Source organism: Chiloscyllium punctatum, chromosome 22, assembly GCF_047496795.1.
Source record: "Chiloscyllium punctatum isolate Juve2018m chromosome 22, sChiPun1.3, whole genome shotgun sequence".
NCBI lineage: Eukaryota > Metazoa > Chordata > Chondrichthyes > Orectolobiformes > Hemiscylliidae > Chiloscyllium > Chiloscyllium punctatum.
The window spans coordinates 34,693,823-34,711,270 of NC_092760.1; the positions used below are offsets into that span (position 1 = coordinate 34,693,823).

General features: G+C 42.9%; 1 protein-coding gene across 1 annotated transcript in view; it reads right to left on the reverse strand.

Annotated features, from left to right (window-relative positions):
- Nucleotides 1-17,448, reverse strand: part of LOC140493497 (DNA-binding protein SMUBP-2-like) — an 80,062-nt gene that overhangs the window by 9,707 nt on the left and 52,907 nt on the right. Inside the window, exons 11-13 of the mRNA XM_072591990.1 lie at nucleotides 14,141-14,259; nucleotides 10,243-10,337; nucleotides 3,744-3,867 (exon numbers count right to left, since the gene is read on the reverse strand). Coding sequence (XP_072448091.1) covers nucleotides 3,744-3,867; nucleotides 10,243-10,337; nucleotides 14,141-14,259 — 338 coding nt within the window. The remainder of the gene's footprint in view (nucleotides 1-3,743; nucleotides 3,868-10,242; nucleotides 10,338-14,140; nucleotides 14,260-17,448) is intronic.

Below are 17,448 nucleotides of genomic sequence, written 5' to 3' on the forward strand. Positions count from 1 at the left end.
TCCCCCTCCCACTCTGCCGAGGACATGCAGATCCTAGACCTCCTCCACCGCCACTCCCTCACCACCCGATGCCTGGAGGAAGAATGTCTCATCTTCCACCTTGGAACACTTCAACCCCAGGGCATCAATGTGGACTTCACCAGTTTCCTCATTTCCCCTTCCCCCCCCCACATTACCCTAGTTCCAACCTTCCAGCTCAGCACCATCCTCATGACCTGTCCTACCTGCCAATCTCCCTTCCCACCTATCTGCTCCACCCTCCTCTCTAACCAATCACCTTCATCCCCATCCCCACCCACCTATTGTACTCTTTGCTATCATCTCCACAGTCCCACCACCCCTCCCATTTATCTCTCCACCCCAGAGGCTCCCTGCTTTCATTCCTCATGAAGGGCCACTGCTCAAAACGTCGATTTTCCTGCTCCTCGGATGCTGCCTGACCTGCTGTGCTTTTCCATTACCACTCTTATCTAGGCTCTCATTTCCAGCATCTGCAGTCCTCACTTTTGCCTGATATAAATATGGCCTTAACTCTATTTTCCTCAAATCTTTGACTTCAAAATTTGAATACAAAGGAACCTCGATTACCTGAATATCCAAAGAAGATCTCAAAGAGGTGTTTCAACACTGCTCGCGTCTTTTGTTTACAATTATTAAAAATGAACCAGGCTTACTGAAGTGCTGCCGAGAACATCGATGGGAGCCCAAATCAGTTTCCAAATGACTGACCTCCAGTGCACTTTCCCTGGAGTTCTACACAAGAGTGTACACTAAAACTACCTGCCCCAGATAATCTCTCCAACATTGTCCTGTACAGGGCAAAAATGGAACCTGTCAAAAAAAAGAGATTCACCCCCCAAAGGCAGCAGCAGTCTTACGGTTTTTGTCCAGTCCAGCAGCCTGGTGGGGGGGGTTTCCACAGGGGAGGGGGAGGGGGAGGGGTGTGGCCAGGTCGCACTAGTACGGTGTTGGATGTGGCTGTGGGGGTCAGATTGGGGTAGTGTTGGATGGGGATGGGGACAGGGTTGGACAAAGTCAGGTTCGGGGTTGAATGGGGTTGGGGGGCCGGGTGGGGCTGCGGATGGTGGTTGGTGGAAGGAGGAAGGGGACTCACGGGGGCGGGGTTGGTGTTGGACAGGGTTCAGGGGGGTGGGGTCTTGTGTGCAGTGTGCTGCTGCCTAGCCTTCTGAATGGGAGTGGATTGAGCAAGTGCTTGCTTTGTCAATCCCATTGAACTGATGGGGCAGGGGGAGGGGGGAAGTTTGGGTGGACAGGCCGGGAGAGGGGCAACAGCATTGCTGCAGGACCCTTACACACAAGTGTGTCTCTGCTCAGAAACAAATCCTGAGGCTGAAAGAGGGAGCAAGGCAGGCAGAGCGAGGACAAAGGAAACTTCAGAAAACCCCCAGCCCCACAGGAGATGCAGCGAATCAATTAACCAAATGAAATAGTGCCTGCCCATCTTGTTCGGATAATCAAGGTTCCTCTGTATATCGAGGCTGAGTTAGGCAATGACCCGGGACCTTCCCGATAAGTACCCGAGAAGGGGAGCACAATGGCTCGGGTGGTTACAACTCCCTCTCACATTCCTCCAAGGCCATGCAAGCCCTGGGTCTCCTCCAGTGCCAAATCAAAGCCACCCACCAACTGGAGGAAGAAAGCCTCATCTTTTGCCTGGGGACCTACAACCACACAGCATCAACACTGACTTCACCCGTTTCCAAATCTCCCCTCTCCCCAACTTATCAAGATCTAACCCTCCAACTCGGCACAGCCCTCTTGACTTTCCTACCTCTCCAACTTCCTTCCGACCTATCCGCTCCACCCTTCCCACCAACCGATCACAATTACCCTCCAACTGCATCCACCTATCACCACCCCACCTAACTTCCAGCCCCAGCCCCAGCCCTACCCCCCTATTTATCTCTCAGCCCCCTTCCCTCTCACATTCCTGATGCAGGGTTTATGCCTGAAACAATCACTCTCCTGCTCTCGGATGCTGCCTGGCATGCTGTGCTTTTCCAGCACCACACTTTTTGACTCTGACTCTCCAGCATCAGCAGTCCTCACTTCCTCTGAGGTGCTAATTCTATTAGAATATCTGTACTAATCAACAATATCTGTACGTGCTCGATCACATTAATTGATAAGTGGTGAATTGACACTGCGTCACAATCTCCTGGGCACCAATGGCTCCACTATAAGTAAACCTTCAAGTGGGATACTAAGATGACAGATATTGATAATGCCAAATGGAAGATAGCTGCTACTGGATGTGATCTCTGGAAGCTGACTGCTTCAAAGGATATCGGAAAAGACAAGAAGAAACTAAAGGCGCAACTAGTCAAGAAAAGGACCCAGAGAAAACCAAGACCTTCCCGGCCCACTGGCCTCCTCTGCAACAAATATGGCAGAAACTAATATTCCATAATGGAGCTCTTGAACAATGAGGCATTGTTTTACAGAATTGACTGTCATGACGTAAGTCATCATTTTGTGCTTTTTTGTATCTTTCCACTATGTTAAAGGCCCTTGACTACTCAGTTCCCAGTCTTGGACACTTCATAACTATATTCTCATAATGACTCCATCATATCTTGTCCATTTATTTCTTTTGTAATACAAATTCCTTCATCTTGTTACGAATGCCACTTGTACTCAAGTCAAGAAAATTTAATTCTGTCTTTGTTTCCCCATTTCTCGATACTTTTTGTGATATTCAATGACCAATATCATGCTTAGGTAATAATTTCAGTGGATATTTTGTCCCACAGTAAAGTTTAAAATATGATGCTAAAATCTGCATCAATGTAATACTCAAGAGTATCTATGTATATAATCTTCACATACATCTATTTAAATGAAAGCTGGCAATGTCACAATATCTCTAGCCATAACATGAGGCTACAATACATTTTCTTCCACTTATACCTGACAGAACACAAACCTCTCCACCCCATTTCCTGTCTTAACTGCTTTTAACAGTGCATTCATAATTTCAAACACTAACCAATCTTCTTGTCGAGGCTGGCAAACTATTGGAAGATGTTCCCAACAAGAGATCCTGCCATGTTTTAAACGTGATTCGGTAGGAGGGGGTATAGATGAACATCACTGGTAAAGTAAGGGCATGCAGAATTCAAGATAGTGAGAATGGAGGCCATGGACCACACTGATTTCCGTGTGCATGCTTTTCTTGTCTCCATTTTAACTCTCCCGTTCACACACTATGACAGCACTGAGCAGTGTCTATAACGCTGGATACTGACTGAACTTCACAAATTCTTAATTAGCTGTAAAGTACATTGAGGTTACTTTGGGTTGAGACAAGCATCATACAAATGCAAACTCTTTTGTTTCTTGGACAAGCTTATTATGTATATATCCACGTAACTAATGCAAAGCAACTCTAACATCAGTACTTTTATCAAAACTCATAACCTTACGCATTCAAAAGGTTGTCAGAGTGTGTGGTGTTGGAAAAGCATAGCCGACCAGGCAAAATCCAAGAAGCAGGAGAGTCAATAGTTTGAGTATAAGCTCATCAGGAGTCCTGATGAAGAGCTTACATCCGAAACGTCGATTCTCCTGCTTTTCCGTTGCTGGCTGATCGGCTGTGCTTTTCCCACACCACACTCTGTCTCTGATCTCCAGCATCTGCAGTCCTCACTTTCTCCTGCAGACTTTTAAAAAATCATATGTCTCAAGAGTATCACACTACAAAAAAAGCCAATCGTCCATACCTGTTCTGTTGGATCTCACAAGTGATAAAATAACTGCCTCTTTTTCTCTTCCTTGGAAACCATCAACAGACTTGATTTCCAGTTCCGGATACTTTTTAGACAATTCTTTCCTCAGGAGTTGGACCTATTTAAAAAATAATTCCATTGTTAAAAATAAAGTTTTGTTGTTTCAGTAACCCCAACCTCCATTATAATTTGGCTCATCTCATTTCTAAGTCCCACCATTCCTTGCCCAAACAAATTTAACCTGTTTCCATCTCTGCTGCAACACTCTACAACAGGTACCCAGGAAAAACACAAGATCAACCTAGAGGGAGCATGATTCTTTTTATTACAAAAACAGACAACTGCCCAACCCACATAGCATCTCTCACGCACTACTGTGCTAAAACCGAGAACCCACTTTGCGAAGGAAGCAGATCCAAAATTCCACTGGACAAAAAGTCGTATTAGCTTCCTTCAGAATCATATTTGGAGTCAGATATACCAGACCATACAATACTGGTTCAGTGCACATGTTTTTGTTCAAGTTCGTTAAACCAGAAATACCCAGTATGTGCTGAATTAGCTGAGGTTATTCAGAGCAGCAGTTGAGGTGATTCAGTGAGGTGGGTCTGTAGCTAACAGCACAGAGCAGAATCAGGTTCAGCAATAGTGGACAAAATGCTCAATTCGCAAACATAAACAAGGGGGCTCTGATCAAAAGCGGGCATTGATTTTTTTGCAACCAGTTACAGTACTTCGACATTATAGTTCAAAACTCTTCATGACATTATCTCCCAGTACCATAGAATGTAAGAACTAGGAATGGAGTAGGCCATCAGGCCAACTGAGCCTGCTCTGCCATTCAGTAAGATCATGACTGATCTTTTTGTGGCATCAGCTCCACTTACCCACCCTCTCACCGTAACCCTTATATCCGTTACTGTTCAAAAAATTAGTTATCTTAGCTTTTAAAACATGTACTGAGGAAGACTCAACCACATCACTGGTCAGGGAATTCCACAGATTCACAAGACTCTGGGTGAAAAAGTTCCTTCTCAATCAGTCCTAAATCTGCTCCCCCTAATCTTGAGACCATGCCCTCTTGTCCTACTTACACCCACCACCGGAAACATCCTCTCTATTTCTATCTTATCTATTCCCTCCATAATTTTATGTTTCTCTAAGATTCTGCCTCACTCTTCTAAATTCCAATGAACATAATCCCAGTATACTCAATCTCTCCTCATAAGCCAACCACCTCAACCTCGTCTGCACCCCCTTCAGTGCCAGTACCTTCTTTCTCAAGTAAGGAGACCAAAACTAGATGCAGTACTCCAGGTGTGGCCTCACCAGCACATTGTACAGCTGCAACATATCCTCCCAGCTTTTAAACTTCCTTTAGCAATGAAGGACAAAATTCCATTTGCCTTTTTAATTACTCGTTGCACCTGCAGACCAGCCTTCTGTGATTCATGCACAAGGACACCCAGGTCACATTTATTAACATGGTACTCCATCTGCCAGACCTTTGCTCACTGACTTAAACTATCTATACTCCTGTGCAAAGTTTCACAGTCCTTGGCACACTTTGCTCTACCACTCATCTCAGTGTCATCCGCAAACTTTGACACACAACATGTGGCCTCCAACTCCAAATCATCCATGTAAATTGTGAATAATTGCGGTACCAACACTGAGGCACACCACTACTTATTCATTGCCAACCAGAATAGCACTTGTTTATCCCCACTCTTTACTTCCTGTTAGTCAACCAATCCTCTCTCCATAAGAGTACTTTACTCATAATGCCTTGCATATCTTATGCAGCAGTCTCTTGTGTGGCACCTTGTCGAAGGCCTTTTGGAAATCTAGGTACACCACATCTACTGTTCTCCATTGTCCACCGTGTTCGTAATGTCTTCATACAATTCTAAATTAGATTAGATTAGATTACATTACAGTGTGGAAACAGGCCCTTCGGCTCAACAAGTCCACACCGACCCGCCGAAGCGCAACCCATCCAGACCCATTCCCCTACGGGCAATTTAGCATGGCCAATTCACCTAACCTGCACATTTTTGGACTGTGGGAAGAAACCTGAGCACCCGGAGGAAACCCACGCAGACACGGGAAGAATGTGCAAACTCCACACAGTCAGTTGCCTGAGGCAGGAATTGAACCCAGGTCTCTGGCGCTGTGAGGCAGCAGTGCTAACCACTGTGCCACCGTGCCGCAAGACATGCCCTTCATAAACCCATGCTGCATCTACCCAATGGGACAACCTCTATCTAAATGCCTTGTTAGTTCTTCCTTGATCATAGAGTCAAGCATTTTCCCCACTACAGAAGTTAAGCTAACTGGTCGATAATTTCCTATTTTTTATCTACCTCCCTTTTTAAACAGTGGCATAACATGGTGGCACAGTGGTTAGCACTGCTGCCTCACAGCGCCAGAGACCCGGGTTCAATTCCCGCCTCCGGCGACTGACTGTGTGGAGTTTGCACGTTCTCCCAGTGTCTGCATAGGTTTCCTCCCACAGTCCAAAGATGTGCAGGTGAGGTGAACTGGCCATGCTAAATTGCCCGTAGTGTTAGGTAAGGGGTAAATGTAGGGGGATGGGTGGGTTGCGCTTCGGCGGGTCGGTATGGACTTGTTGGGCTGAAGGGCCTGTTTCCACACTGTAATGTAATCTAATCTAAACATTTGCTGTTTTCCAATCTCCCCAGAGTCCAGTGAATTTTGGAAAATTACCACAAGTGCATTTGCTATTTCTCCTGACATCTCTTTTAATACCCTGGGATGCATTCCATTAGGGCCTGGAGACTTGCCCACCCTTACCTCCATTAGCTTACCCAACACTACCTTTTTCATGATAATGATTGTTTCTAGGTCCTCACCTGCCTTTATCTCTTTGTCAATTACTGGCATGTTATTCACGTCCTCCACTGTGAAGACTGACACAAAATGCCTACTCAATGCCTCGGCCATTTCCTCATAGCCCATTACTAAATCTCCCTTCTCATCCTCGAGAGGATCAATGTTTTCTTAAGCCACTTTTTTTATATTTTTATAGAAACTTTTGCTATCTGTCTTTCTATTCTGAGGTAGTTTTTTCTCATGTTTTATCTTACTTTTCTTTATAGCTCTTTTTGTGGCTTTCTGTTCACCTTTAAAATTTTCCCAATCTTCTAGTTTCCCCACTGATCTTGGCCACTTTGTATGCATTCTCTTTCAATTTGATAGCATCTCTTATTTCCTTAGACACCAATGGCAGATTACCCTTTTCTTACAGTCCTTCATTTTCACTGGTACATACCTTTACTGAGCATTTTGAAAAATTGCTTTGAAAGTCCTCCACTATTTATCAACTGTTCCATCATAAAGTCTTTGCTTCCAGTCTACTTTGGTCAATTCCTCCCTCATCATATTGTAGTTTCCCTTGTTTAAGCACAGGGCCCTGGTATTGGATTTTACCTTCATACTTTCCATCTATATTCTAAATCTAACCGTACTGTGATTGCTCCTTCCAAGAGGATCAAGATTAGATTAGATTACTTACAGTGTGGAAACAGGCCCTTCGGCCCAACAAGTCCACACCGACCCGCCGAAGCGTATACCACCCAAACCCATACTCCTACATTTACCCCCTCACCTAACACTACGGGCAATTTAGCATGGCCAATTCACCTAACCTGCACATTTTTTTTGGATTGTGGGAGGAAACTGGAGCACCCGGAGGAAACCCACGCAGACACGGGGAGAATGTGCAAACTCCACACAGAGAGTCGCCTGAGGTGGGAATTGAATCCGGGTCTCTGGTGCTGTGAGGCAGCAGTGCTAACCACTGTGCCACCGTGCCGCCCCCTAACTATGACATCATTAATTATTCCTGTCTCATTACACAGGACTAAATCTAGGATTGCTTGCTCCCTCATCGATTCCATTACATATTGCTGAAGAAAACTATCACAGATACATTCAATTAACTTCTCCTTGAGGCTATCCTGACTGACCTGGTTCGACCAATCAACATGCAGGTTAAAATCCTATGCCATTTTTACAGGCATTAGTTATTTCTTTGTTTATTGCCTGCCCCAATGTGGCATTACTATTTGGTGGCCTACAGACTACACCTACCAATGACTTTTTCTTTTTATGAATTTCTAATTTCCACCCAAATAGATTCAGCCTTATTCTCCATTGAACCTCTAGCATCTCTCACCACCACTCTGATATCGCTCTTAAATATCAGAGCTACACCACCTCCTTTACCTTCCTGTCTGTCCTTCTGAGTGGTCTGTTACCCCTGGATATTTAACACCCAGTCATGGCCATCCGTAACCATGTCTCCGCAATGGCTACTAAATCATTTTCATTCGTGATGAGTTGTGCCGTTAACTCACCTACCTTGTTATGAATGCTATGAGCATTTAGGTAAAGTGCCCTCTTCATGAATTCCAACATCTCCTATAATACTATCTCTAGAGTTATTCTTCTTTGTTACTCCTTTCATAGTCTGCCATGTAGTTAAACCTTCCTGCACACATGCTCACCTGCTGCTTTTCATTTTATTTATCATCATACTTCCTGTTATTTACCCCCTTCCCATCTCTCTAGTGATCACCCTATTATTCCTTATCACTGGAACACTGGTTCCAGATCGACTCAGAAACAATAACAAATAAGGTATTTGACTGGGTTATGTCAAACCAAGAATATCATTATAATGATTATAACGAGGTCAGTCAGGTGGACCTCATATAATATGAGTTCCCTGTTTGGGGTTGTTAATCTGGTCCAATCAGGGAGCCCTGGCTGACAAATACAAATAGGAGTGCCAGAGGTTCTGATCACTCTGACAGCTGGCTCTGAGGAAACACTATGCACGTGTAAATAAAGGGTGACTTGGTGATGGGATACTGGCCCCTGTGCAGTTATTTCAATCTTCTTTTCCTCAAACTAGATGTTGGTTCGATGAAAAGTAGAATTCCAGTTTTGGTCCATTCTTACAGGTCATTAGGATGATAGTTTCAAGCATCTCATTCACTCAGAAAGGCTTAGAAAGGCTGGTCTACTCACTGATCGGTTATGCAAACTTAAAGTGATAAAGGCTCCAATTCCACATGAAAACACAGGGATCTCTGATATCATTAAGATTTACAAATGCACAAATACTGTTAAATAATTCTTTGGAAGCACTGTCAACTCTCACAACATCCTTCCTATAGGAGGGAGACCAGAATTGCATGCAATATTCCAAAAGGAGACTAACCAATATCCTGTACATCCACAGCATGATCTCCCAATTCCTCTCCTCAATACTCTGACCAATAAAGGAAAGCATACTAAACGCCTTCTTTACTATTCTACCTACCTGCATCTTTACTTTCAAGGAACTATGAACCTGCACTGGAAGGTCTTTTTGTTCAGCAACACTCTCCAGGACCTTACCATTAAGTGTATAAGTCCTGCTTGATTTGCCTTTCCAAAATACAGCACCTCACATTTATCTAAATTAAACTCCATCAGTCCATTGGCCCAACTGATCAAGATCCCATTGCATTCTGAGAACGTTCTGTGCTGTCCACTACACCTCTAATTTTCATGTTATCTGCAAACCTACTAACTCTACCTCCTATGTTCACATTCAAATCATTTATATAAATGACAAAAAGCAGTGGACCCAGCACTACTCCTTGTGGCACACCGCTGGTCACAGGCCTCCAGTCTGAAAAGCAACTCTCCACTGCCACCCTCTGTCCTCTACCTTCAAGCCAGTTCTATATCCAAATAGCTAGTTCACCATGTGCTCAATATGATCTAACCTTGTTAAGTCTACCATGAAGACCCTTGTTGAACACCTTATTGAAGTCCACATGGATCATGTCCACCTGCTCTCATCAATCTTCTTCTTCTTCACAAAAAACTCAATTAAGTGTGGGCAACTGTCTTCAGAGTCCAGATCATCAAATAACCAGATACACAAATGTGCTGCTATCTGCTCTATGGACACTTGCAACACAGGGTATATCCATTGCCAGTGAGATTGTGCTGTTGCCTACAAATATTCTCCATCATTTTGGGCTATGCAGCTGGTGTAGTGAACTGCAGTCACTAGAAAGCCCACTGTCTCTCCACTTTCTCATATGGCACCTCTTCTATTTTAGCTGCTGTTAAACAGAATATTCCCAGTCTCAAAAGTCATATCTCAGGAGTCCTTTCTCTTCATTTTTATTATTCACTTTCTAAACATTTTAGAGTATTTACTAATTATGTTTAAACCTGAAAGTTAGCAATGAGCATCAACCAACTGCAGAAAACTGGATGCAAACAGATACTAAATACTGGATCAACATATTGTCTCTTTCAAACCACTGGTGCACAAACTGCACTTGGAAAAGGAACTTCAGGAAGTAGATTGCAAAACATCTATTGAACAGTTTAATATCAGAAATCAAAAATAAATGACTGACTCGCCCGTACAAAAGGATTCGAAAAGGATCATTAACGATACCTGCAAATTATACGGAGCTATCACAGCAATATCCTGTGGGCGGACACCAGCTTCAATCAGGGCTTGAATGTGCAGAGTCACAATTTGAACCTCCCCTAGAATAAAAGCAGTATAAGCACTGACATTACAAACTCTCATTTATCAAATACATCTTTTCATAAGCAATAATTTTTTTAAGTGGATCACAAGCCCCATGTCAAAGTTGACTTATGTTGTACATTACCTACGGATTTGATAATAAAATCTGAGGACATAACTACGTTACTCCTGCGATCAGAACCTGGATACTTGCATCTCACCAAACTTTTTAAAAGGTGGACTGAGAAAAATCTGGCAAAATGTAGGAACTGTCTATTTTATGCCCAGCAAACAAAGAAAGTAATGGTTATTTTATTTCAACCAAATTAGAACAATTTGTCTTCATGCAACATTACAAAATCACAAATAGGTTCTGCTTCCTAATAATGGTGGGTTGTCAGATTTGACTTCAACAAAATAACTATTTTCTTATATTTGATAAGAGTCTGGCGATAGTTTGCTATTGCAGCTTTCTGCTTAAACACGTTATTGACCCGTGTCAAGGAATTATTTTTGTTTAGTTGTGATTGCAATTCAAGAGAACAACATCATAAACACTTTGTCAATGATCTTGGATTAGGAACTTCTCAAGCCAGGTGGTGAGATGCTCAAGTTTATAATCTTCAAGGCAACAGAATTACAGTAATTCTTTGTCATCAGCACTTTAGCCATCTATATTTTCTTTAAATCTTGGGCTTGATTTTTCTAGTTCACAGTAAGAAAATATGGGGAGCCTTACCGTAAGTGCTCCCTGAAACATCGCCTAAAACTATCCCCAGGTTGGGCTGTTAACAGGATCAGCTGCTCACCCTTGGAGTGGACAGCCAATGAGCATGGTTAAAGTCTTAAATAGTAAGAATAGGTGACAACACCTCCTCCACCATTAATACTCAACACCAGTACCTCACAAGACTGCAAACTCAGCCCCCACTATACTCCTTATACACTCATACACTCATGTGGTAGATTTTGGTGTGGCCAAAATCTACCACATCTTCGTGGACACGTTTGCTGATGACATCGCCATTGTAGGTCAGATTTCAAACAACGACTAGACAGAATACAGGAAAGAGACTGAGTGCTTAGTGGCATGGTGTGACGACAATAACCTCTCCATCCATATCAGCAAAATGAAGGAGCTGGTCATTGACTTTAGGAAGTGGAGTGGAGGGCATGCCCTGTCTGCATCAGTGGTGCTGAGGTGGAGATTGCCAATAGCGTCAAATCCCTGGGAGTGATGATCACCACCAATCTGTCCTGGTCCACCCATATCAGCGTGATGGTGAAGACATTACAACAACATTGCCACTTCCACAGGAGGCTAAGGAAATTAGGCATGTCAACAGAGACTCTGAACAATTTTTACAGGTGCACCATAGAAATCATCCACAGTTTCCAAGGCATCACAGCATGGTATGACAACTGCTTTTCCCACGACCACAAGAAACTACAGAGAGTCATGAACACTGCCTAGTCCATCACGCAAACTAACCTTTAAGACATTGACTCCTTCTATACTTCCAACTGCCTTGGGAAAGCAACCAACATAACCAAACTCCCCTCTCACCCCAGTTATACTCTCTTCCACACTCTTCAGTCAGATAGAAGATATAAAACGCTTGAACATACATATAAACAAATTCAAGAACAGCTTCTATCCCCACTGTTATTAGATTTTTGAACAGACCTCACAAATGTTAATTCTGATCTATTTCTCTCTGCACCTTCTCTGTGGCTATAACACTATTCTGCACTCCGTTCTGCTACCCTGATGCACTTTGTGTGGTATGATCTGCCTGTATAGCATGCAAAACAGCAGTAAATCAAACAATAAATCAAATAGAGAAAATACTGCAGAGGTGTCAAACTTTCCAACCAGCAGAGTGGCCACTGGTCATGTGGAAAGGTTGTAGGCTAATTGGGGATTCAAGAACAGAAAGACCAGTGGGTGTTTTTCACAAATGTTTGAAGGTGGTAAAACAGATTATCAAAACAGTTAATAAAACATATGGGATCATGAGCATTATAAACAGAGTGTCAAAACCCAAGGGGTTATGCTAAAGCTAGGTAAAACACAAGTTCTGCACCAGCTGTAGTTTGTGTCCTATGGTGGGTACAACACTATCTAGCAAAGTCATAAAGGTTTTGTAGAGGATACAGAAGCTATTTACTGGAATAAATCCAGGAATAGAGAATGACATTTATGCAAATAGATGGAAAAATTGGGGTTGTTTCCATTAGAGCCGAGAAGACTTGGAAAGATTTTATAAGTGGGCGGCACGGTGGCACAGTGGTTAGCACTGCTGCCTCACAGCGCCGGAGACCCGGGTTCAATTCCCGCCTCAGGCGACTGACTGTGTGGAGTTTGCACATTCTCCCCGTGTCTGCGTGGGTTTCCTCCGGGTGCTCCGGTTTCCTCCCACAGTCCAAAAATGTGCAGGTCAGGTGAGTTGGCTATGCTAAATTGCCCGTAGTGTTAGGTAAGGGGTAGATGTAGATGTAGGGGTATGGGTGGGTTACGCTTCGGCGGGACGGTGTGGACTTGTTGGGCCGAAGGGCCTGTTTCCACACTGTAAGTAATCTAATCTAAAAAAAAAGTGTTTTATGACTATGAAGCATTTTGATAAAACAGGTAAAATAAATTGCTTTCAATGGTTGAAAAGGGTTATATCAGAAAACAGATACTTAGTTGATTATTTTTTAATTTTGCCAAACAATATAAAGGAAAAGCTTTTAAAACAAGCAGTGCCTGATATGGTTGTGATACAGATTTAAGACTAGCCTTCAAACGGAAGTGGGTGCGTGTTTAAAGGACTAAAAAGGACAGGGATTTGAGGAAAGAATGGAAGTTACGGGATTATTCTTTCAAAGAACAAGCACAGACTCCAAAGGTGAAATGGCATCCTTCTGTGCTGCATTATTTGTGATTCCCTTTAAAAACACAAAATTTCACATGTGCATTAAAAATAAAAACAAAGTGCAGGCAAAACTCAGCAAGTCTGGCATCATCCATGGAGAGAGAAACAGGGTCAACATTTTGAGTCTGATGACTCTCCTTCAGAATAGAAGGGTACTGGAAAATGATTGGGAGAAAGTGAGGACTGCAGATGCTGGAGATCAGAATCGAAAAGTATGGCACTGGAAAATGATGGCTTTCGTGCTGTTGACAAATGGGGAGTGGAACAGAGCACAAAGTGATTGGTAATGGTCATGAAGGAATGATAGAGATGAAAAACAGACATTACTGATTGGTATGAAGTGTAGAAAACAGATCAGCTTTGCCGAGAGCAAACCTATTCCATTAGTACACAGATGGTAAGGGTGGCTGTGGAGAGGCAGGGAAATGGGGCAAGTGTAATAATCAAACTGGAGGACAGTGTTCATGCTCTCAAGCTGATTGACTCAATACTGACCCCTGAAGGTTTTAAAGTGTCAAAGCAGAAAATGAGGCACTGTTCCTCCAATGTGCGTCCAGCTTCACTACAGCCGGCCAGGATGGAAATGTTAACACAGTGCCATTTGTAAAACTGCTCCTCCTCCCACTGTGTCAACATAAATCATCACTTTCCAGTCTTCTCAGTTCCAAAGAAGAGTCATTGGACTTGAAACATTTACTCTGTTCCTCTCCACAGACATTGCTAGACCTGTTGAGTTTCTCCAGCACTTTCCGGAACCTATTGCCTACCATATTTTGCATTTTTTTTTTACAATGATGTACTAAGGAGTTTTAGCTTCATGAAACCTACTTTTATTCAGTTATGGAAGGGAATGCTATATCAGTATTTATCTTCCAATTTATCTCCCATTAATCATACAGTACCACTATTTCCTTTGGATTGTTCGTCTTCTTCGTCAAGTTCAAGTAAGCCACATCCTGCGGTGTCTATCAGAAGCAGTGGAACCTTTGTCTCTTCTGTCAAAGAAACTCCAGGCAGATCCCTATGGGAGCAAAGTAATAATATAGCAAAACTGAAGCTGCATAAAAATAGCCATCCATCAAAAAACATGTATTGCTGTAAGAGAGAAATCAGCCCACACAACAGTTAATAACAAAGATTAATTGGAGTGTGTGCCTAGGTGTATGGGGTCTGCTTTACTAAATTGCTACAGTAATATGCTGCCAGGACGCAATTAGTTTTTGGGCAGTACTGATATCTTTATTAGCCTTTGAAGCTTGGAAGAAATGAAAATAATTTCATCCTGCCTCCCACCTCCTCCTCAGTTCGTCACCTCACAGTTGGTGGAGCTATTTTCAGAGAAGTGTTTTGATCGAATTCAATATTTTTACAGCTTGATATTAACAGAAAGACATTTTACAACTCTTGCTCATTCTCGTTCTCAGTTACATGTCTGTCACTGACGTATATATTTTCAGAATATCAGTGAATTTTCAAAATATTACCCAGAACTCAAATCTGGATCCTGACCTATTCTCACAAGTTGACTCGATCACCCACGTGCCACCCACCATAAATGAAAAATAAACATGACTACAAGAGACAAGCTGCAGCATTTTGTACAAGTTAGCTGGAAGAAGCAAAATCGCAACAGGAAGGATTAGGAGTTTTTGGGAAGGTGCAGTCCAAAGAAATAAATCTACCTTTGATAAACTTAAAATAAGTTCTGGAAAACCAAGCTTACATTAACAATTTAAAATACAAAAGGAATATTTGACTCCTGCTTCATTATGGAGTTAGTTCAGGGCTGATCCACACCTCAGCTTTAGGTACCTCAACTGCTTTAGTGCAGATTTATTGAATTAGGCTGTCTTCGATATTGTCATTCCTCTGGTATTTAAATGAAAGAAGCTGATTGTAAGGACTCAAAGCACAGGGATTTGAATAAGAGTGTCAAGAATCTCTAATTCTCCTTTTATTGTAAGGTCAACAGACAGTATAACTTAGTTGTTAGTGTTGATTAGCTCCTATCACAACTCTCCTGGGCTGACAAAATCCTCAACAAGTTGCAATATATTTCAAAGAACAAAGCAGTCTTTAGGATAAGACAAGGTGATCTAAATGAGCAGACAAGACATCATTCCTCATTGAGTGGATGACCACACAACGATAGAGTATTACCCACTTGCGTACCGATCTATAATCATTGATTTGAAATCCCAAGAAACTCCAGCACATGACAATCTGATACCACTGATTGAATTTTGGCTCCATCACCGTTTAAATTACTTTATAAACTTAATTCATGGAATCTGGATGTCACTGGCCAGGCCTCATTTATTGCCCATCCTAATTGCCCTGGACAATGTGAAGGTGAGTTGCCTTCTGAAACTGCTGCAGTCCTGGGGTTTTAGGGATACCCACAGTGCTGTTTAGGAAGGGAGTTCCAGAAATTTGACCCAACAACACTGAAGGAACAGCAATAAAGTTCCATATCAGGATGCTTGGAGGGGAATTTGCAGGTAGTGGTGTTCTTTCTTGTTGGAGATGATTCTGTCTGGCATTTTTGTGTCAGAAATGTCATTTGTCATTTATCAGTCCAAGCCAAGATACTTTCCAGGTCTTGCTGCATATGTGCATTGGCAAATGAGGAATTGCAAATGAGGCTGAACATTGCACAATCAACAATGAACATCACCACTTTACGGTGAAGGTTATTGAAGAAACAATCGAAAAGCACTAACCAGACCTGGTCCAAGAGATGCCCTGGAACTGGCCTGAGTTACCGCCAACAATCTGCGCCATCTTTTATATGTTAGGCATGACTGTAGTTTAGCTTGGGCTCAGAAACAGCAGGAGGCAATATGAAGTCAATCAGTAAAATTTGGAGTGGGAAAGCACCTGGCCCTGATGGTCTCCCAGGTGAGTTCTAGAAGGAGTTTATAGGGATTCTGTCAGGGCTGATGTTGGAAATGTACAATCATTCCTATATGCATGAATGCCTACCACCATCTTTGAGATAAGCTAATATTTCCCTCATTCTTAGGAACGGGAAGGTTCCTGAGGATTGCACCTCATACAGGCCCATCTCTCTATTAAATTCAGATTTCAAGATTCTGTCTAAGATCTTGGCGCTGAGATTGGAGAAAGTGTTGCCCCATATTGTCAAAGAGGACCAGACAGGTTTTATAAGGGGCCGTAGGTCTTCTAATAATGTTAGAAGGTTGATGAATACGATCCAAGCATGTCAGTAGCGATCGATTCAGGGGTTGGTGATTTCCTTAGATGCAGAGAAAGCATTTGACCAGATGGAATGGCCATATCTCTTATGTCTTAGAGCAGTTTGGGTTGGGTGGGGTCTTTGTGAGGTAGGTGGAGGCTTTAAATCACCACCCTCTGGCCGCGGTCATCATCAACGGAGTGAAGTCTGAGAACTTTAGGAATGGCAAAGGTAGTCGTCAAGACTGCCCCCTTTCACCGTTATAGTTTGCGTTGATGATACAGCCACTGGCAGAGGCCATTCGTCAGAACGTCCACATAACCGCTCTGGAAGTGGGACTAAGGGTACATAAGACAACGCTGCATGCGGATGATGTCCTTCTGTTTTTAATTGGACCCGATGACCTCCGTACCCCATCTGATACAATGTATCAATTCATTTGGGGCTATTTCAGGTTATGAGAATAACTTTGCAAAATCAGAGGTTATGCCTTTGAGGGACCTTAAGGAATTGCCAGAGGTTGAAAGTGGCCTTAGGTTCCCCTTTGAGTGGTCACGGGTGAGTTTCCGATACCTAGATATTTCTATTACCCACATGTTTGATTGGTTATTTAGGACTAACATTGTTCACTTGCTCGACATTATTAGGTAAAGGGGCAGTACAAAGAGATCTGGGTGTTCTTGTACACCAGTTAATGAAGGTAAGCATGCAGGTACAGCAGGCAGTGAAGAAGGCTAATAGCATGCTGGCCTTCATATCAAGAGAGATTGAGTATAGAAGCAAAGAGGTTCTTCTGCAGCTGTACAGGGCCCTGGTGAGACCACACCTGGAGTATTGTGTGCAGTTCTGGTCTCCAAATTTGAGGAAAGACATTCTGGCTATTGAGGGAGAGCAGCGCAGATTCACAAGGTCAATTCCTGGAATGGCGGGACTACCTTACTCTGATAGACTGGAGCGACTGCGCTTGTATACCCTTGAGTTTAGAAGACAGAGAGGGGATCTGATTGAGAC